The 20,669-nt window shown below is 51.5% G+C and overlaps 1 protein-coding gene across 2 annotated transcripts in view; it reads left to right on the top strand.

Annotated features, from left to right (window-relative positions):
• PCDH19 (protocadherin 19) overlaps positions 1 to 20,669 on the top strand; it is a 63,783-nt gene that overhangs the window by 23,521 nt on the left and 19,593 nt on the right. Inside the window, exons 3-4 of one of the 2 annotated variants that reach the window (XM_054289617.1) lie at positions 5,610 to 5,668; positions 9,616 to 9,785. In XM_054289617.1, coding sequence (XP_054145592.1) covers positions 5,610 to 5,668; positions 9,616 to 9,785 — 229 coding nt within the window. Of the gene's footprint in view, positions 1 to 5,609; positions 5,669 to 9,612; positions 9,786 to 20,669 lie in introns of both variants that reach the window. The other variant, XM_054289616.1, reaches the window with a different exon arrangement.

Here is a 20,669-nt window from a genome sequence, read left to right as displayed (position 1 = left end):
GCACTGGTGTTTAACCCAAAGCCTCAGGCTGCTGCTGCTCCCAAACCTCTGGCACCCACCATGCCAGGAGGTGCCACTATGGGGGGATCAGGGCCTGGGGAGCAGGGCTTTGGCATCTCCCAGCTGTGCGTGGCTCTGGGTGCTGCAGGGGCTGTCAGTGCCAGAGCAGGAGCAGAGCTCCTCTCGTGGGTCAGGCCCTGCACCTGGTCACGGTCCTGGCCCCTGACCCCGCTCTGGGGCAGAGGAGGGCTGGTAGCACGGGGCTAATTACTAATTATGAACCATCACACAGAACTGGGGAAATCTGTCCTGACATCCTTTGAGTGCGCTCCCAGCCCGGAGCTGGATCTGATGGGTCTGTGCTGCTGTGCAGAGGGACACCAGCCCTGGATCTGCTGGGTCTGTGTGCAGAGGGACACCAGGCCTGGATCTGCTGGGTCTGTGTGCAGGGGGACACCAGCCCTGGATCCGCCTCTCCTGTTGGTGTGCAGAGGGACACCAGCCCTGTGGCTGGGTGTGAGAGCATCAGCCCCAGCCTGGCTGCTCCTCTGGCCCCTGGGCTCCATCCCAGTGCTCCTTGGGGTTTCCCACTGCGCCTGCTCCCTGCTGGAAGGAGTCTCAGACCTCTTCCCTATTTCCCATGGGCTAAATAAGCAGCTTGCTAAATGATAATGACTTTCCCTCATTGCTGATGCATACTTCATTTGACCTGGTCCCTACTTTGAAATTTTCACTGTTTCCCGAGTGCAGCTGGAGCGTTCTTATTTAATTTGCATGAATTTTGTATCACCCACAATGTAATTCAAACCATAAGAATTAAATGCTGGTGAGATCTCCTAACAGGCAGCATCAGTTCTATTGCAGATGCTGGAGCCTGAGATTGAGTGGCCCACGGAGAGCAGGACTGAGGATACACAAGGACCAGGAGAAGTGCTCTTACAAGCTCTACCCTCCCCAGCAGGGAGGCCCAGTGGACTTTGGGGGACAATTTGCCATTTCTGTGTTCCCCAGTGATGCCTGCAGCACAGAGGGGAGTCGGGAGACTGCTGCTCCGGGTGGAGATGTGCAGCTTGGAGCAGAGGATGAGGAGCCGTCGATGTTTCTGGAGCATTTTGTGAAACCAAAAGGAGAGATGCACATTGCAGCCTTGGAGAAAGGTCCGCTTTGTTTTTTGATAATAAAGGGTGACATGCAAGCTTTATTAACAAGGCATGTAGGGGAAAAAAGGCTCAAGGGATAACCCTGAAAAAGTGGTGCTAAATGTGTCATTTTTATGAAGCTGATTTTGTGAAGAGTCCCTACATGCTTTGGCAGGAGGTTGCAGCAGGTTTACAGTAATTTGTGGAAAGACAGAAATGTTTTCACCCTGAAGTGAGAAGAAGGGCAAAAAATCCCTGTGTGGAGATGCTTTAGAGCCGTGTTCTGAGGCAGGGCTGGCAGATGGATGGATACCTGTCACTTCGGGTCGGCAGAGATGGCTCCAGCTCCAAACGGCCGTGGACTGTGCTGGGGGCTGATGTGCAGGAACCAAAGCCTTCATCGAGAGCCTGCATCCACCTGCCGTGGAGAAAGCTGGATTTTCACCTCTGTGCAGTTTGCTTTGGAAGATATCCCCCATCTGAAACTGCTGAAAGGAGGAAGAGTGACAAAGAGCCAGCTGCCAGGCATTGCCCTGAGGCGAGCAGGCTGCAGGGACACCCCTGTGCTGCTGCCAGGCTGCTGGCACGGCCCAGGACCCGTCCCTGACACCCTGCACTGACCCTGCCTGCATCCTCTGTCTGTGCAGAGCTGCTGGTGCCCGGAGCTGCTGCTGCCCTTCCTGCTGGCACTGCCTGAGTTCCTGCTGAGGCGCCTTTGGATGCTTTATTTTCTGGTTTATTTCTGGTTTATTTCTGTTTCCAAGGCAGGGAGTGAGCAGTCCTTAGAGCAGTGCCCTGGTGCTCACAGACCCTTTGCTGTCGGGGAAGTTGTCCCATCGATATCCAGAGTTATGCTGACGTTTGTACATCTTTTTTTTTTTTTTTTTAATTTAATGGAATTGGCAGGCCTCAACCAAAAGCAACCGCTAGGGGAAAAAAAGAAAGTTTAATATTTCCCTCCTGATTGCTCAGTTTGGAGTGTGTCTGTTGTTATATTTATATTTGTGTTGCTAAGGCAGCGGTTAAGAGGGTTTTTCAAATTAGGCACTGGTAAGGTTTGGGCAAGCCAGGGCTCTCTTTGGCACTGCCACCAACACGTCTGCATCTGGAAAGCAAGGACAGCCCTGTCCCTGGAGGACAGCAGGGCTTCTCTCCTCAAGAGAAATGCATGCTGAGGCCTCAGGCTTCATGCAAGGTGTTCCTCAGCGTTTCCCATGTCTGGAACTTGTTGTTTATTCTTGGCACGGCAGCTCTGGGGCTGGTGGTGACAAGTGTGAGCATCCATTCTTCAGCTACAGCGAGGAGATGAGAGCTGCCAGCATGTCTGGGAGGTGCTGGCTGTGCCTGGCTCTGAACATGGAAAGCAGAGGCTGGACTTGGGGCTGGGCTCCCCTTTGATTCCTGCAGGAGTGATGCTGATTAGTGAGAAAGCGACAGTTCATTTGCTTTTGCCAAAATAATGAAGAAGATGAGGGCCAGCCTCTCAGTGATGCACTTGATGAAGAGCAGGCTTTCATCGGTGCCAGCCAGCCTTACCTTTTCCCTCTTTTTTGTGCTTTGACTTTGTTCTTTGGGTCTCATTAAGAGAGGGAGTGGATCCTTTCCCAATTAAAATGTTGACATGTCGAAGACGCTCTCCTTTCCCATCGTTTTGCCTCTGTTTGTGAGTGGTTGCACCTTGCAGGAAGAACTAGAATTAAATCAAGTGAACTTTGATTGAATAATGCAACCCTTCTCCATGAAAAATCTCATTTCTGTTTTATTTTTTCTGGTTTGATCCCCTAGTCTGCATGGAGATAACCTTGACAGATAATCCCGTGGCTAAGTAAAGAAAAGGGCTGGAGGGAAGGATGAGCAGCCCACCCTTGTGCCAGCGTGGGCAGCACAGGCAGCTCTCACCTCTGGGGGTGCAGGGACGAGGATTTCCCATCCTTGTGGCCGTGTCACTCCTCGTTTAGCCCGAAATCTGGAAGTAATTATCATTACTGTGCTGTGTCCAGCGGTGGGGAGTTCCAGGCCTGGGAACGGATGCTGTGTCCAGCCCCTCAGAGCCCTTTTGTTCTGAGTGCATGTGGGGGTTCCTCAGTGCTGCAGAGCATCCTGAGCAGGGCCCACGGGGGGCAGGAGTACACAGGAAGGACATTTCTCCAGTCCATTGAACAGAAATCAGGGAATTTGCTCGTTGGTGAACGAGCTGAGCCAGGATATGGGCTTTGGTTGTGGTTTGCAATCAACAGCAAAGCTCCCAGGGATGCTGGTCTGAGGGGGATGATGCCAGGTCTGGGCTGGGGCAGCTGGATGGCAGCACGTGTGGTGTCTCCTCTGCCTCTGGGGTTTTGGTGGCAGCGGTCACACTTTCCCTGTGGATGGCCTTGGGTGTTCCTTGGCCCCTGAAGCCTTGGCCATGCAGTGTCCATGCTCTGAGTGTTTTAAAGCTGTTCAGTGTACCTGTACATATTGCAATTTGCTGTCTGCATCCTCTCCCCCAGCTGTTCCTCCCCTGGCTTTCCCAGGGCTGTGCACACCCAGGGGTGGAGGTGATGGAGCAGGGGTGGGTGCAGGGGTCTCGCTGCTGCTGGGGATGCAGGGATGGAGCCAGCTGGGGCTCTGGGCTTGTGATCCCATGTCTGCCCGTGCTGGGTGATGGGGGGCTCCCCACCCTGTGAGGATTGTGCCAAAAGTGGCTCCCATCCCTTCTGCCATCCATTGCCTGGCTGCTCTCAGCTCATTTGCAGGGCTGGGGGCTGCTGTGGGACCCCCTTGGCATGGCAGCCCCGGGACAGACGGACAAACACAGGCCAGGTGATTTCTGTGGTGTTGAGGTTCTCAGTACCATATATAACTCACTCCCTTGGCATGGACAGACAGACAAACACAGGCCAGGTGATTTCTGTGGTGTTGGGGTTCTCAGTACCATATATAACCCACTCCCTTGGCATGGACAGACAGACAAACACAGGCCAGGTGATTTCTGTGGTGTTGGGGTTCTCAGTACCATATATAACTCACTCCCTTGGCATGGACAGACAGACAAACACAGGCCAGGTGATTTCTGTGGTGTTGGGGTTCTCAGTACCATATATAACCCACTCCCTTGGCATGGCAGCCCTGGGACAGACAGACAGACACAGGCCAGGTGATTCCTGTGCTGTGTGGGCTCTCAGGTATCACAGGCTTTGAGAGTCCGTGTGTCTGTCTGTTCTGAGCTCTCAGCACCCCAGTCACCGGCAGGAGCAGGGGTGCAGGAGTGCAGGGCCAGCGGTGTGTGCAGTAAACCTGCAGCGTGGCTCCCAGCAGTGATTGCTGTGTGCAGCAATAGCAGAGCTGTGCTCAGCGCTGGGCCGGCTCCCCCGGCTCGCTGCTCCTCGCCTGCCTCTCTCTGGGAGGTTCCTGCTTGGTAAATTGGCCATTGTGCTGTGTTTCAGCAAAGGTTGCACTTCGCCAGGGCTGTCTGTGCTTTATGGTCTTGGCAGAGCCGTGGAACCTCTGCTGGGGCACCATTGGATTTCACATCGGGCTCTGCTGCGGCGGCCCCTCTCCCTGCATCCTGCCATTGTGACTACGTTAGCAGCAGACTCTGCTTTCCTTTATTTATTGAGACATTAAAGATGCATGCGTTTATTTTTACCACGTTCGTAATTGCCATAAAAACAGGCCGTGGCATCCCAGAGCAGCTCTTTGGGAAGGAGAGCAGCCATGGGGCGAGGAGCAGCGTGGCACAGAACAGGGCTGGGGCAGGGGGATGCTCCCTTTTCTGTCCTGGGAGGATGCTGCTCTTGTCCTGGAGTGAGGGGAGCAGAGCAAAGCCTGCTCCTTTTGCTGCCAGCCCCAGAGCCCCAGGGCTGTGTAATCTCGGGTTAAAAGATGTGTTTCAAGTGCAGAACGAGTTGGTGGGGTTTTCTTGCACGTAACAACTCCTTTGACTTTTCTCCCCTTCTTTTACTCCCCTCCAACTTTTAAGCATGTCACCCATTGTTTGCTTTTTTATTAATAACAGAGCCCACTGTCTCTGCAAATGAAATGATGTAAAACAAAGAAAAGTGCCCGCATTAAATTCTCCGGCAGGGGATTACCTTGCTGGCATTTACATATCTATGCAATAAATATTTTAACATGTTAATTATACACTAATAAGAAAAATACCTTTTGAACTTTCAGTCAAATTGACACACACAGAACGGAGTCCATCAGGGAATTAAAAGCAATTAGTTTTGTAACTGAGCATAGCCACATTGTTTCTTCTCTGCAAATTGTTCTGTGGTCACCAGCCAGCTTTTTTATTGGTGAAAGTTGCTGGGAAGACTGACAGGTGCTGGGGTTCTCCATCTCTGTCCTGCTCCCAGGGGCCTGTGCCACCATGGGATGCTCCTTCCCTCCCCAGAGGTTTCATCCTGGCCCTGCACACCTGGCTCTTCCCACTCATGAGAAATCAGATTTGTAACCATCTCCGTTTTCTTTTCCTCCTTGCAGACTGAGAACTACTCCTTTGATTCCAACTACGTGAACAGCAGAGCTCATTTAATAAAAAGGTACGTGGGCTTGCTTGGAGGGCTTGCTTTGCCCAGCCACATCCCCAGGGTTTAATGTTCTTTCATGCTGCCTTATATACTGCTTGCTTATTTTAATATGCAAAACTTTTTAAGAGTAATAATTTGCTTTTAAAACAGTACTTATTTACCATTAAGTCCCATTGCTCATGGCTTGCAGTAAAGGAAATATTTTTTTCCTTCTCATTGGCTTCTTCATGCTGGGAAGGTGCAGTAAGTGAGGTAGAGTGCTGTTACCCTGACAACTTTCAAATTCTGAGAGTTTATTCCATTTGAATGCACAGGAATAAAAGGATAGATTTGGGTGGTGAGATCTCCCTGCCACGTGAGGCGGGGAAAATTAAAAAAAAAAACCACCAAGTTGTTTGGGGGCAGGTAATTGGGTTGGATGCAGCTCGTGGCTCCAGCTCACTGGTTTAGTTTGAATGCCAGGCAAACAGCACTTGGCCAGGCTGAGTTTTCCCCATGTGTGAAAGGAAACAATCAGTTCAGCTGCAGCCTGGCAGTCACCCTTGGGGACGCAGAGCCCTTTGGGTGGAACGCTGCTGTCCTCAGAGCCTGGCAGTGTGAGGGATTGTCTCTGGGGGTGTCACACCGGGGTTACCAAGCTCAGCCCTGCTGGGCTGTGCTAACCCAGAGGTGAGCATCGCCCAGGGCAGGAGCTCAGGAAGGGACATGCAATGACCCAGCGTGGGCAGTGCTCCTCACAGGGCTGCAGGGACAGCTCCTCACACAGGAGCAGGTGCAGGGTGGGCCCAGCAGCTCCTTGCCCACCTCCCTGCTCTCCCCAGGGCCTGGCCAGGTGTGTTGGGACCAAGCCATGCCCATGGCTGTGCCCGTGCCCAGCACGGCTGTGCTGGTGACTCTGCAGAAGCCATCACTGAACCACGGGTTTGACAGAGAGCAGAAGCCAGCCCTGAGCTGCTGAGATCTGATCTGAGCAGTCGAAATACCCAGTTACGTGCTGGCTGGGAGCCCGTTTGTTTACACCTCGGCAGCGCGAGCAGCGCGGGGCTGCGGGCGGGCTCAGCTGCGCAGGGCAGGTGTGTGTGCCCGAGTGCCCGTGCTGCTTAACCGTGCTAACGTGACACCGAGAGAGCTGGCTGGCCCGGCCACGCTGCTCCTGCCACAGAGCCTTCAGGCACACTGAGAAACCCCAAACCCATTAATCTTTCCCCGTTCACACCTCAGATAAAGGCAGCAGCGCTCACCTGTGCAGGGGGCTGACTCCGAGCCTGGATTGTTTGGGAGATGCTGCTGCTGCTGCCGATTCCCCCAGACCTGCCCGTGCTTTAGGAAGTGTCAGCCGTGGAGGCACGTCAGGGGCTGCTGCATGACAGTCTGGCTCACTGCAGGGAGGATAAATGCCTTGTAGCACAGTGCATTACGAGCAGCAGCTCCGTGTAGGACAGCGCTTCCCCTGCTCTCTACCTTTGTCTTCTATCTTAAGTACAACGGGTGCCAGGAGTGCTGTGCAGACATCTGAGAACAAAAAATATTCTCTGTAACACACTGTGGCATCATTTTCATCCTTTGCCTTTATGAAGATGTTGTAGTTCTGCTATCTTTGGTGAGTGAATCTTCTCAAATCCAGCACTTAATTAATCTATTTGTACTTTTCCTGTGTTGTCTGCCTGCCTCTCCCGCTCATCTACGCTCACACAAATGAATTGTAGATTTGTAGTGCTTTCTTAACTTAAAAATCTTTGATGTCACCTGGAATCAAAGTCAGCGGCTTCAATAGGGACATCTTTATTTAAAAGGTAGTGTTTGAAGGTTTACCAATTTATATGTATTTCAGAGCTCCCCCCTCGTGTGCTTTTGCAGAGCATTAGATGGTAGGTGGTCTGCTTGGTTTCCGTGGAGACACAAAAGGGCTTTTCAAAGTAATGAAAATCTCCAGCTCTTTGGGGCTTTGAAGCCCAGGCTGAGGCTTTCCCTGACGTCTCGCACCACATCAGCCACTGAGGAAGTTCAGAGAGGCGGCTGCAGGTGGATCCTCCCAATGGGGGCAGCTCTGCCATGCCAGGCTGGGTGTGGAAGGGGCACAGGGTGGGTGTCCCCCAGGGACACCCTGATGGCTGTGCCACCTGGGGCAGGTGTGTCCCACGGTGTCGCTGCCGCTCACAGCACCCCTGGTCCTGGATCAGGTGTGTCCCACGGTGTCGCTGCCGCTCACAGCACCCCTGGTCCTGGATCAGGTGTGTCCCACGGTGTCCCTGCCGCTCACAGCACCCCTGGTCCTGGATCAGGTGTGTCCCAAGGTGTCCCTGCCGCTCACAGCACCCCTGGTCCTGGATCAGGTGTGTCCCAAGGTGTCCCTGCCGCTCACAGCACCCCTGGTCCTGGATCAGGTGTGTCCCAAGGTGTCCCTGCCGCTCACAGCACCCCTGGTCCTGGATCAGGTGTGTCCCAAGGTGTCCCTGCCGCTCACAGCACCCCTGGTCCTTGGGCATGGCCCCTCTCAGGGTGTTGGGGTCCCAAATGCAGCCATAATGCAGCTCTTCATAGAGTCACAGAATGGTTGGGGTTGGAAGGGACCTTAAAGCCCATCCAGTGCCACCCCTGCCATGGCAGGGACACCTTCCAGGGTGCTCCAAGCCCTGTCCAGCCTGGCCTTGGGCACTGCCAGGGATCCAGGGGCAGCCACAGCTGCTCTGGGCACCCTGTGCCAGGGCCTGCCCACCCTGCCAGGGAAGGATTTCTTTCTAATATCTAAATACCATCTCTCTTCTTCTTCCAGTTTAAAGCCATTCCTCTTTGTCCTATCACTATCTGCCTGTGTAAAGAGTCACTCTCCCTCTGTTTGTGTGTCCTATCACAATTTGCCCATGTCAGAAGTTACTCCTTTGGGAGCTGAAGGGGCTCTGTTCCCAGAGCATTGTCCAGGGTGAGCAGTCCCAGCTCCCCCAGCCTGTCCATGTAGGAGCTGCCCTCCCTCCGTCCCTCCGTCCCTCTGGCTGCACTCCAGGGGCTGCTGGGGCTGCTCAGCCCTGGGGAGGTGTGGGAGCAGCTCGGTGCTGGGTGCTCCCAGCTGCGCCTGCGCTTGCAGAGGATGTCAGGGGTGTCTGACTGCGGGTCAGATTTCCTTAAAGCTGCGTGAACTTGGACCCACAATCACTGGTTTATTTTTAAAAATGAGAATGCATCATCATGATTAAAAGGCATTCCTGTTTCCAGGAAGACTTTTGTTTTTGAGCTTGAAGTGATTAGGACTTGGCTTATAACCTAAAAAAATGGGGTTTAGATCTTGTGTGACTTCGGAATGAGGTAGTGCAAGTTGAGAGAGCCAAGTTGTAGAAGCAGCTCACTTCATGTATATTTTTAAATTTTTATTTCAAATCCTGCTTCACTCTGAGCTTCTGCAAGATGCAGGGCAGCCTGAGGGTGCCCACAGGGGCATGGGCAGGGGTGGTGCAGGCTGGATGCTGTGTTTGGGGGGCAGAGGGGCCCGTCAGGGAGTGTCCCCCCAGTTCCTGCCCAGCTCTCTGTGCCTGGCAGTGCCAGTGGGTGTCACTGGGTGCCAGTGGGCGTCACTGGGTGCCAGTGGGTGTCACTGGGTGTCATTGGGTGCCACTGGGTGCCACTGGGTATCATTGGGTGCCACTGGGTGTCACTGGGTGCCACTGGGTGCCAGTGGGTTCCAGTGAATGTTACTGGGCATCACTGGGTGCCACTGGGTGCCACTGGGCGTCACTGGGTGCCACTGGGTGCCAGTGGGTGCCAGTGGGTTCCAGTGAATGTTACTGGGCATCACTGGGTGCCACTGGGTGCCACTGGGCGTCACTGGGTGCCACTGGGTGCCACTGGGTGCCACTGGGTGCTGGGGGACAGGCACCTCCCATCCCCGCAGCTCTCGCTGCAGCACCCCGGGGTGTCAGGGGCCGCCGTGTCCCACCCAGGCAGTGACAGCTGTGCTTCCCCAGCAGCTCCACGTTCAAGGACTTGGAGGGGAACAGCCTGAAGGACAGCGGGCACGAGGAGAGCGACCAGACGGACAGCGAGCACGACGTGCAGCGCGGGCTCTACTGCGACACGGCCGTCAACGACGCGCTCAACGCCAGCGTGCCCTCCGTGGGCTCCCAGGGCCCCGAGCAAGGTGAGCCCGTGCCCTGGGGGTGCCCGCGGCCCCCGCGCCCCTCGGCTGCCGCCCCGGTGGGTGAGGGTGCTCGGTGCCTGCTGGGGATAGCGCTGGGCATCGTCACAGTGCTGGGTAGATGTTAATTGATCTTCACGCCACGCCTGTCAGGTGAGCCAGCAGCTGGGATTATCCTCTGCTCACAGGCAGGAAACCTGAGATGTGCCTGACAGGGAGGGAGTGCTGGAGCTGGGATTAGGGCGGGAATTAGGGCGCTGTGCCCAGGGCTGGTCCCTGCCCGCCTCCCCTCCGGAGCACCGATGGTTTTCCCATCCCAGCCCTCCATTCCCAGCCCTCCCATCCCAGCCCTCCCAAAGGTCAGCAGAGCGTGTGGACAGCCAGCCAGGCATCCCACAAGGGATAAGCTCAGGCCAGTGGGCGAGGGTTTGCATCTTTTCCCCTGCAAAGGTGGCAGCTTCCAGCTCTTCTCGTCCCCGTGTGCGGGGATGGAGTCCCGCTCTGAAGCCAGACTGGTGTTAGCTGGGGGAAGGCAGTCAGAGGAGTTCAGCTGAGCCCAAGTGCCGTTTGTACTTGGGCATGGATGTCGCTTTCAGTGTCTGAGGGATGCAAACAGCCAATGCAAACATCCTGTCCGTTTCAATTAAGGAGGTTTGGTGCTCGGGAGCCTCGGGGCACTTGGCTATATCTTGAGATAAGCTGGAGCTGAGGCTCCACTGGAAGCCCCACTGCTAAAAGACTTAAGGATATGAAAACAAAATGCTGTGATTATGAACTGGTCTTCAGCTGTTTAATTCAATTCATGGTAAACATCATTAAAAGCCTTTGTTTTGCTGTCATAAAAGAGTCAAACGGGGGAGAGAGAGTTCTTGCCATCTGCGGCACCGGGTGTGGGATTTTTCTGGAGATTCTGATGGCTGTATTAATTCTCGATGGAGTCTGTTAAATGGCCACAGTTAACCCTGTGAGACTCCACGAGGAGGGGAACACAGAGGTCACCTGCACATTGCACGCTGCCAGCCGCACTAATTGGAGAGGGATGGCATCCGCAGCGATAATGTATTTCCAGACAACTCTACTGTGGCCAAAGATGAAAAAAATTAAACATTTATATAACTGTACAGTGGCAGTTTAATTCTCTGCGGACCAGCACCGTGTCAGGGAATGCAGGCTGATAGCTATCATTTATTATTCTTCTATTACAAAGAAATGCTTTTTCATTTCAATCAGGAGAGGGTTTCCTAAGATGCATTTGTAGTAAGGGATGACTGTGGAAGCAAAAATGTTCATAATTGATTCCCATCCTGGTGAATGGTCTGAGCAGCATCTGTTAATTTTTTGTCACATTTCTTCAGCAAAAAGCCCAATCTCAATGGGCTGCAGATAGGGTTTTACAGGGATTACATTTCTGATAACTCTGCGTGCTGGCTCTGATAACAATGCAAATAAGTTAAAGAGGCTGAGTTGGAGGCAGAGCTCCTCGGAGGAGTCAGACGGGAGTAAATATGGTTCAGTGCATTGTAGCATGGACTCCTCACTGCATGCAAAATACACCCAAAAATCAGGTGTATTTCCAGAAGGTGACTTCTGAAAGCAGTCTGTGTGTGTCCTGGTCCTGCAATGGCCCAAGGGGTTGGTGCTCCTGGGTCTGGTTTATTCTGGGAGGAAAGCTGCACTGGCACCCAGCTGCACCTGCAGGCAGGTGTGCCACCATCAGCTCTGTTATCCTGCAGGGCCCACACTGCCTGGTGGGGAAGAGCTCGGGGTGACCCGGTGAGGTTATCGGGGTGCTGGTGGAGCAATGAGAGGAAGTAAGTGGTTACTGTCACAGAAGCTGGAAAAGAGGTTAAAGAGAGTGTTGCCTGAGCTGATTTGTGAAACAGGAACTGCAGAAAATAATCAGGAAAATCAAGATGCTGAGATGATGGTGATAACAGCAGTTCCCACATGATTAAAGCGATGGTTTTCACTTGGTAATTTTTACCTGATTTTGGGGCAGACTGGCAGGGTGGGGAGAAAACACCAGAAATTCATTGAGAAGGATGTGCAGGACTGTTGGCTGACTACTGCTCCAAACACACAGCCCTTGTCTGGAGAGCAGCCTGGCATGTACCCATACTTTGCTTGCTGTCCCTGCCCAAACTGCATCTCATGTAATCCCAGAGAAATGGGGTGGGGGAGTTGTTGTTGGAGTTTGCTTGTTAATGGCAATGATCTCCTGGCTGGGAGCCTGGTGTGGCTCCCCTGTGGCCAGTCTCTGCTGGGCTTGGACCTCAGCTTGAGGCACCACGAGTCCTCCATGAGTTGTGGCTGGCAGAAATCCCTGTAGCTGGCTGGTAGAGGACGATCCTGTGTGGTGGCTCAGGGTGGTCAGTGTGCACCTGTATGGCCAGCCCTTGCCTGCTGAGATGCTGCATTTCCTGCAGAGGGAGGTGGGCTTGGATGGATCCAAGCTCCTTTGTTGTCTTACACCAGTGGTCAGTGCTTGGGCGTGGGAGCCCCAGGGAGCTGCTGGTGTTTGACTGTCCTGGTGCCACTTTGGGTGGGAGTGACACCAGCTGCCAGTCCTGCTGGCAGGAGCCCTTTCTCCTCCTTTGGAAACGACCTAGATTGCCAGAAAAAATGGCAAACCGTGGCATGGAGAGTGCTGAGCTTTAGTGGGTAGCAGCAGGTCATCAGAAATGCTGCCTGGAGCTCGGCCACGTTGCGTATTTTGGGAGCAGGACTTCTGCCCAGTCCCTCTTTACCTCAGGATCTTAATTATTGATTATAAATTCATCTGATGAAAAGATGGCTTTAATTGCTCTAATATGTACCCAATTTGGAGTTCATTACAGGCCAGGATTGTTTTCCTTCCCCTGCTAATTGGCACGAATGGGATGCAGAGGGAGGCGGGCACTGGTGCCGTTCCACCTTCAGCGATTGCCTGGCTGCCTGTAATTGTTTGTTTGTTTGTGGAGGTGCTAAGTGCTGCTGGAGGTTCATATGTGCTCAATTCCTGAGAGTCCTCAGCTGAACCTGCAGGGTTTCTCTGAGAGAGGGGTGTTCAGGCAGCTGCTGGGTCCCAGCGATGGTTTGGGGTGGCTGGGGAAGCCTGCTGGAGATGGGACTCAATCCTGGGCTCCCCTTTGTGCCTTGGCCTGTTTCCCTGCAGGATGGGGTGGGTTTTCTCCGTACCCTGGTGTGTCTGAGGCTCCAAGTGCAGCTCTGGAGGCAGCCCTGGGTTGCAGGAGGAGCTCAGGTGTGGAGCTGGTACAGGAGCTGCCCCTGAGGACAGGTGTGGGGTGAGCCCTGGTGGGAGCTCCTGAGCCCCGTTCCCCCCAGCACCACGGGCAGAGCTCGGTGGGAAATGTTTCCCAGCCCTGCAGACTGTGGTGGTGGCTTTCCCTGGACCAGATGTTCACAGGGTAATTGAAAATTCCATTTTATCAGAAAGCGTTTGCTGTCAAAAAGTTTTATCTCTACTTCAACAAAGAGGCTGATTAGATCCCTCAGGACCTGAATTAGCATCTTTGAGGCTGGATACTCTGTTTTGTGATTCAGGTAGTTATTCCTCCCTTGGTTTTCCTCATACTGGTACTTTTTTCTTTATATCCCTTTGCCCTCTTCCAATCACAGTGTTTGTGCAGGTTTGGCTTGTTTTCTTTGTGTGGATGTGCACAGGCACCTAGATATGCTTAAATGTATTCTGCTGCCTTTTTCACCTTGCCTTGAGCAAGAGCCATTCTCGTACTCTCTGAGTCGTGAGAGCCAGCACAGAAATCAGAAAGGAGATATTTCCAATATAAGTTTTTAATGTTAGAAGCAACAGATTTCACACTTATCTTAATTCCCAGTGCTGGCCAGTATTTTGGCCATCAATTACAGAAAGAAAATCATTGGTCCAATGAAGCAGTGATTCACTGTTTAAGACAAAAATAGAAAATATGAAAATAATAAGCACACGCTAATCAGAAAACGGCAGTGTTAGAAATAGTCACCACCGACATAAAATAGTGAAAAAGCTTTAAATCAAAATGAGAGGGTTTTAAGCAATGTCAGTAATGGATCTCTACAGAGAATTGCTTCTAAAAGCATCACTTCCACTTTTCTGGTGCCAGATCAGCAGTAAAGGTTCACGTGAAATGTCATCTGGAAAGACCTGATCCCGCATTCATTTCCACATCTGTGTAACTTTGCTCACAGGGGAGATTTAATTGTGTCTGAGTCCCATAAACTCCAGCAAGATGTAGGGTTCTTTGAATAGAAATGGGTTATATTTAAATAGTTACGGTAAGTCTTCTTTATACTATCACACAGTATAGAAATAAGATTTGGGTGTAAAGGAGAAATGGGCCTGTGATAGTCACTGAAACTTTTCCTGCTGGTTGCATCCCAAATTATTCAGAAGTATCATCATTTAGGGGATCAGGTTTTATCTGGAATATTCCAATTGGTTCTTATGCTCATCTCCATAGTGTCTGGGCGTATTTCAGTTGTGAATTGAGAACATGACTAATGGTATTAACTGGAGGCAAACACAGGTATTAGAAACTGTTGATTTTTTGTAAGCTGATTTCCAGCAGTCGTTCTGCCTACAGCCCCCTTTCACTCTGCAGAAAAGCCTTTCTGTAGAGCACATAAAGACCTCAGTGACATATTCTAGGGCTTTGGGGGCTGCGTTCCTCTGGAAGCTTCTACAAATTAATAAAAGCGCCTAATTTCTTGTATTCATACATGCAGCACAAGACATAAAGTATGACATTAATGTGTGAGTGACAGCACATCCCTTAAGATGGATGAATGCTGTGAGCTTTCTTTCAGGGCAGTGTCAATTATCCCAGCTCCTGTGATTTCTGTATTATTGCACAGCTCTGCTAAAGCAGCCTCAGTGAGCTCAGTGGTGCTCCTGCAGTGGCCAGCCTGGAGGCAGCAATCAGCTCCTCACGTACCCTGAGAGCCCTGAGGAGGATTTTCCTGACCAGTGGGTAAGCTGCTCTTTGGGCAGAGGAGTTCATTGTCTTGTGATTCCCACACTTTTAATGATTGTGTGTTGAGCCTCTGAGTTCAGCTCTGTGCGGAGGTCGCTGGTGCTTTTGTCCATGCTCTCTCCATCCTCCCCGAGCTCCTGCTGACATTCCCTAACTGGGGCTGTGGAGGGCATAATGTCTTTTGTGGGACCATTGCCTGGGGCTCAGCTTCTCCTTCAGGGGGTGATGTGGGCAGCATCACAGAAGCACAGGATGGTGATGTGGGCAGCATCACACGTCACATCCCTGGACAGAGGGACGGGTGGCCCCACCTTGGGCTCAGCTGCCTTCACCCCGTGCTGCAGCAGGGCAGGGGTCCCTTCAGGAGGGTCAATCTGTGCATGGAGTTGCTGCTTGGCACAGACACATCCCTGTGCTGCTCTCCCTGGGCACAGCTTGGAGAGTCCTTGCTGAGGGTTCTGGGGACAGGGGTGACACTGAAATCACCCCCGTGGCTGTAAGTGAAGCCAATCCCCCTCTGCAGGAGCAGAACTAGATAACAAACAGATGTGCAGCCTCCTTTGTTTGCATGAGAAGCATTGTCCTGTATCCCACGTTCCTGGCGCTCTTCCTTCAGCTTTGAGGCTCCTTCAAAGATGGTTCTTGTGGAGTCTTCATTATGAAGTTGCTCCATTCAGGGTCGCAGGAGTTATAACCTTTAGATCCTCAAGTTTTTTCCCCCTAAGCACAGAGAACACTCAGCAGATGTGAACATTTTGGCAACTTGGAGAGGAAAATTAAAACTTGAATCCATGCCCTGTTGTGTAGGTTTGCAATGGATGAATGATCAGCCCAGAAATTTGGAGAGTTTCTACTGTTTTATTGTACTTTTTAATGAGATTTTGTCAAATTCAGTCATTGCTTACCCATATTTTTACTGGGTGACTGGAGAGCAATTTATGGGAGATATGAGGAAGAGGTATTTCAGATTAGAGAATTTCAGCTTCTATTTCTGCTTGGTTTTGTTCACTGTTCCTAAACTCCAGCCCAAGGAGAACCTTTGCAGAGAAGATCTTTGTCTCAGATGAAGATGGGGTGGTTCTAACCCTGGCTCTGCCAAAGCCTCCTTTTCCACAACCACTGCCCAATACTTGCATTTTAAGATATTTGAAGATAAATAAACAATTTAGGCAAGCTTGCAGCTTCCTTTGCCTTACAAACAAGTCAGAAAAGGCTCCTGTGGCCTCTTTTGCCCCTCTGCCAGCAACTTCTGAGGAAGCCTTTAACACTTTCCTTCTCACAAAGTGGTCAAGGTAATGGCCATCAGATTGAGCAGTGGGGAAGGTATATGAATAAAACCAAACCTTCTGCTAACACAGCAAGCCAGCACTTCCCAATCTCCTCCTGTAATCAATCTACATCGTTAATGACTCTGGAAACAGACTGAACTGCTGGGGCTGGCACTGGGAAACTTGCATTACAAACTAACATCTCTTATTAACCTTTCGGTGTTTCCTTCACAGCACTAATTAGAGCCAAATAAAACCAATGTTTGTGGAACTCTTAAGTTAAAATATAATTTTCAGAGAAAATATGGTAAACTCCAGAGCTCCTGTTTGCTTGGCCTTTCTTTTTAATTATGATAGGGGATGGCTGTTACTTGTTTTACAGAGGCTTACATGATTAATGCTGCAATGTTTCTGTAATTAAAACAGCAAAAAAAGAGATGTGATTGGGGCCTGTATAATTTACAGACATCTCGGCATTCTGGTGGCAGAGCCGCTCTGAGTGTTGCGAAGACGAATCATAAAAATTTATTCTAATTAAAATTGCCAGATTGACTAAACAACAGGTGACTTATATAACTTGAGCGACTTGCACTTGGGGTGAGAAATCATCAGAAATCAGTGAATTATACAAAGCTGCCTATTATTCTGCTAAATGGGAAAGTGTGTGCTCGCCATGGCAACCCGCATCAATTTTGCAGCCTCTGGAAAATACAGGGCCCTTTATTAAAGGCATCACCAGCCCCAGCAGCGTGGTGACCCCGGGCTCTGCAGGGGCAGGGACAGGGCCCGGGGGCTTGGGGGCAGCCCCTGGGCACAGGTGGGGCAGCAGGTGGACCCTGCCCTGGTACCTGGGGGTTCAGGTGTGTGCCAGCCTCTCCTGAGGGGCTGCCACAAGTTGGGTGCCTGCTGTTTTACCCTCCAAAATGTGGTGCAGTTACATTTATGTGTGTGATAACTATACATTGTTTGGACCTCTGCTGATGAGGCTGCATGCTGCAGAGAGGGACTGTGTCTCCCCTGAGTGCTGGGGAAGGAGCCCACCCGTCTCCAAAATGTGGTATGGGTGAGTGTCTGAGCTGCTCCAGCTCCTGCAGGTGTCTGCTGAGGGGAGACACACCACTGGGTTTGTATGTAGGTTGTTTTACTAAATGATCTATGTAATAATATATAAGTCAAAACTCTGTAATAATTGGCACCAAACAGCACAGAGAACTCGCAGCTTTTATCTGTCTTGAGGGAAGTGCTGCCACTCAAAACTCGGGAGTGCTGTATTTTATTTCTCATGCAGCATATATGAATGTGAGACTAGATGGTTTTAAATGGGTCACAGAATTATTAAGAAGTTTGGCAGCCTTTCCTCCTGGTGCACGCAGGTATGTGGGGAGTGGGTGGGCGGGCAGCAGGAGCGTGGGCTGTGCCAGGCTCTGGCTGGCTGTGTGTTGCCTTTGCTCAGTCATTTCCCCTTCCCTCCTGCATTTAACCCCTGTGTCTGTTTGGGAAATAAGTTCTTTGTACAAGTATTATTATAGATGTGTGTGAGTCACGATGTGTATAATCACAGCACTCATAAGGTGGCCCCTGTTTTTGCTGAGTGTCTGTAATGGTAGTGATCGGTTTCCCCACTCTCAGCATTAGCTCCCTCAGTGTTTTTATTTTCCAGCAGAAACCCCTTTTTGTTCCATTTTCCTTGTTGTATTTCACCCTTTTCCAAGTGTGAAGAACAACTTGCTTTCCTAGCTGGCTTCACTGGCTGCCAGCAGGTCGTGTTTCATGACCAGCATCCACAGCTGGCTGGGGTGCTGGCACGTGGCAGCAGGTGACAGCAGGTGACACTGTGTCACCTCACCTTGGGTGGCAGCCACACCTGGGCTGGGCACTGGGGCTGGCTCAGCCTCGAGGTCTGGGTGTCACAAACTGGGAATATTCCAGGTGTATGCGATGACTGGCTGTAGTGAAACCAGAGCTTCATCCCAAAGAAATCCTGGCTGAGCGTCAGTCCCTGCAGGAAAAAGAGTTTAAATTGAACCACAGGGGAAAAAAAAAAAAAAAAAAGGGAAAAAAAGATGAAAAGCCCCCTCTCTGAATTGAAGCAATAGGAAATGAAAACTGCTGAGACACACTGTCATGTGGGTAGTGGTGCTACCAACCTTGTGCGGCAGTAATTACCCCTGTGCATGCAATTTGTGCTCAGCTACGACTGATTTCCCACATCATCCGGTGCCCAGGCTATATTCAATCGGTCCCAGCTGGAGGGAGCTATCTTGGATCATTTGGTGAGGTTTCACCACAGATGCTGCCTGGCACGCCAGGGAGGGCTGCAGAGCCCCCTGGCACAGGGGAGCTGTGGGGACAGTGACAGCAGGGTCCCTGTGCCCAGGGACACGGGTGCCAGCGCCCATGGGTGCTGAGCACCTGCAGCTGCTGGGGATGAGTGAAAGGTGAGGAGCTTCTGGCACTTCTGGGGAGAACCTTGGCTGTGCTGGGTGCGTGCTGGAGGCAGAGCAGTTTTGTGGCTGTTCCTGCGCCGTTTCATGTGAAAAATGAAAGAGTGAGAGCGTCGGTTGGGAGTGTTCGTGAGGAGCCAAGGGAGGTGGGTGTCCTCATCTCCTGCAAACCAAAATAGGTCGGGCACTTGATTTCCTCTGCCCGCTTGGGAAGCGTCAGCTTCAGTGAGGAGCTGAGCAGAGCCGGAGCTGTGTGAGTGGGGCGCTGCCCATCTGCTCGGGCTGGTTCTGGCAGCTCCTCAGGAGCCACGGGGCCCTGAGCCATTGTCCCGGGACAGGAACTGCCCCAGCTCAGCTCCCTGTGGTCCTGGACTGGGCACAGCTTGGGGAGGGGTTATCAGGGGCAGCTCTTGTGTGGGAACAGGAGTTGGGCTGGGAACCTGAAGTTAAACTGTGCACAGAAGTAATAACTGTCAGAGAAGGGGTTTTTGTGAGCAGGAGCTGCATTATTGGAGGGTGCAAATACTGCATTATTGGAGGGTCAGGCATGCTCTGTGTGTCCTGGAAGTTTACTATATATATGTGTATATATATATATATATATATATATATATATATATATATGTGTGTGTGTGTGTGTGTGTGTGTGTGTAGTAACTATGTGTACTAACTATATATGCTAACTACTATATAGTTACTATATATATATATAGTTATATATACTAACTATATATAACTATATATACTAACTACTGTATAGTTACTATATATATATAGTCCAGTATACTGGACTTTGATTTGTTTTTTACTCTCTGTGTTTACCGGTCCATCATCATCATCATCACGCAATGGTTTGCGTGGGAAGGGACCTTAAGGATCATCTGCAGGGACACCTCCCACCATCCCGTGTTTCTCAGAGCCCCATCCTGCCTGCCTTGGGCACTTCCAGGAGTGGGGCACCCTGAGATTCTCTGGGCAAGCTGTGCCACAGTAAAGGATTCATTCCTGATGTCTTATCTAACCCGTGAAGCTATTGCCCCTTGCCCTGTCACTCCGTGCCCGTGCCAGCAGCCCCTTCCAGCTCTCCTGCAGCCCTGTGTTTGTTGTTTGTGCCCCTGCTGTTCCGTGGGAGCTGTGTGAGCAGGGTGCCCTGCTGTGTGTCCTGGCAGGCTCCCTGCAGCACTCACAGGTGACTGCTGTGTCCTGCGTTGTTCTGACAGGCTCTGCAGCCACGCTCAGGTGAGCGTGGGTCCCACTCATTTGCAGACCCTTCCCGTGCAGGGCAGCTGTCCCCATGACAGGCCATGAGGCACATGATGACTCAGCAGCCTGAATTATTCAGGCAAATTGAATGTGTTTGGCTTGTTCCAAGCTTTTGTTTCCTTTCAGTGCTGTCAGGAGCACGGGTAGCCCTGATGCTTGTATTGCAGCTCATTCGAGTGCCAAGGAGACACAGACAGCTCGAGTATAACTTGTGTTTTACCTCGTTTGTCACTTACTTCCACCTTGCTGGGCTCTTTCTGGGCCCTTCTGTGCCTCATGAAAATGTTTATCTTGCACCTACTGATTGCTCCCCTCTGGTATGTGCTGGGTTCTGGGAATTCTCTGCGTCATGTGCTGGAAAAGCCCCTGTAAAATCCAAAACCAATTCTGTATCAGTTCCACCCTTTAGCGGAAGTCTATTCACTCATGCAAAAATTTTGACCCCTTAGTCATCACTGTAGGATCCAGAAACCTCATCTTAATGAAGACAAGTAATTAAAATTAACAATTCTACCTACAATTCCCTCATTGCCTGACCTGTGCTTTGTCAGTCTTCCTCCATTGTTACTGGGTGGATATGTTGAATTAATTCACTGTAAAAATCCACACAAGCCCTTCTTTAGCAGCCTTGCCTTGCAAGGACCACGAGCTGTGGCAAGCACATGGACAGGAGATGCCCTGTCAGTGCAAACATGTCCCCTGGCTTTCTGGACACTGCTCAGGAGCTTCTGGGATAGGTGAACAAATTGCCTTTCACCCCCCAAACACGTGTCTGGAGATTCAGGAGCTCACTCAAAGCCTTTTGAATCCACCAGGATTCTCTCAGCTGAGACCACTGGGCTTGAAATAGGAGCCGAGGGAGATTGGCATCCTGAGGGACGTGCTCTGAGCCTGGCTGGAGACATTGGCCATCCAAGCCTGTGCTCAGAACCAGACTGAGGG

This window comes from Melozone crissalis, unplaced genomic scaffold (assembly GCF_028551555.1).
Source record: "Melozone crissalis strain CALT ecotype California unplaced genomic scaffold, PUWL_Pcris_2 ptg000068l_1, whole genome shotgun sequence".
Classification (NCBI taxonomy): Eukaryota; Metazoa; Chordata; class Aves; order Passeriformes; family Passerellidae; genus Melozone; species Melozone crissalis.
Note: the sequence above shows the minus strand (reverse complement) of the source record. Positions and strands in the feature narration are given on the sequence as shown.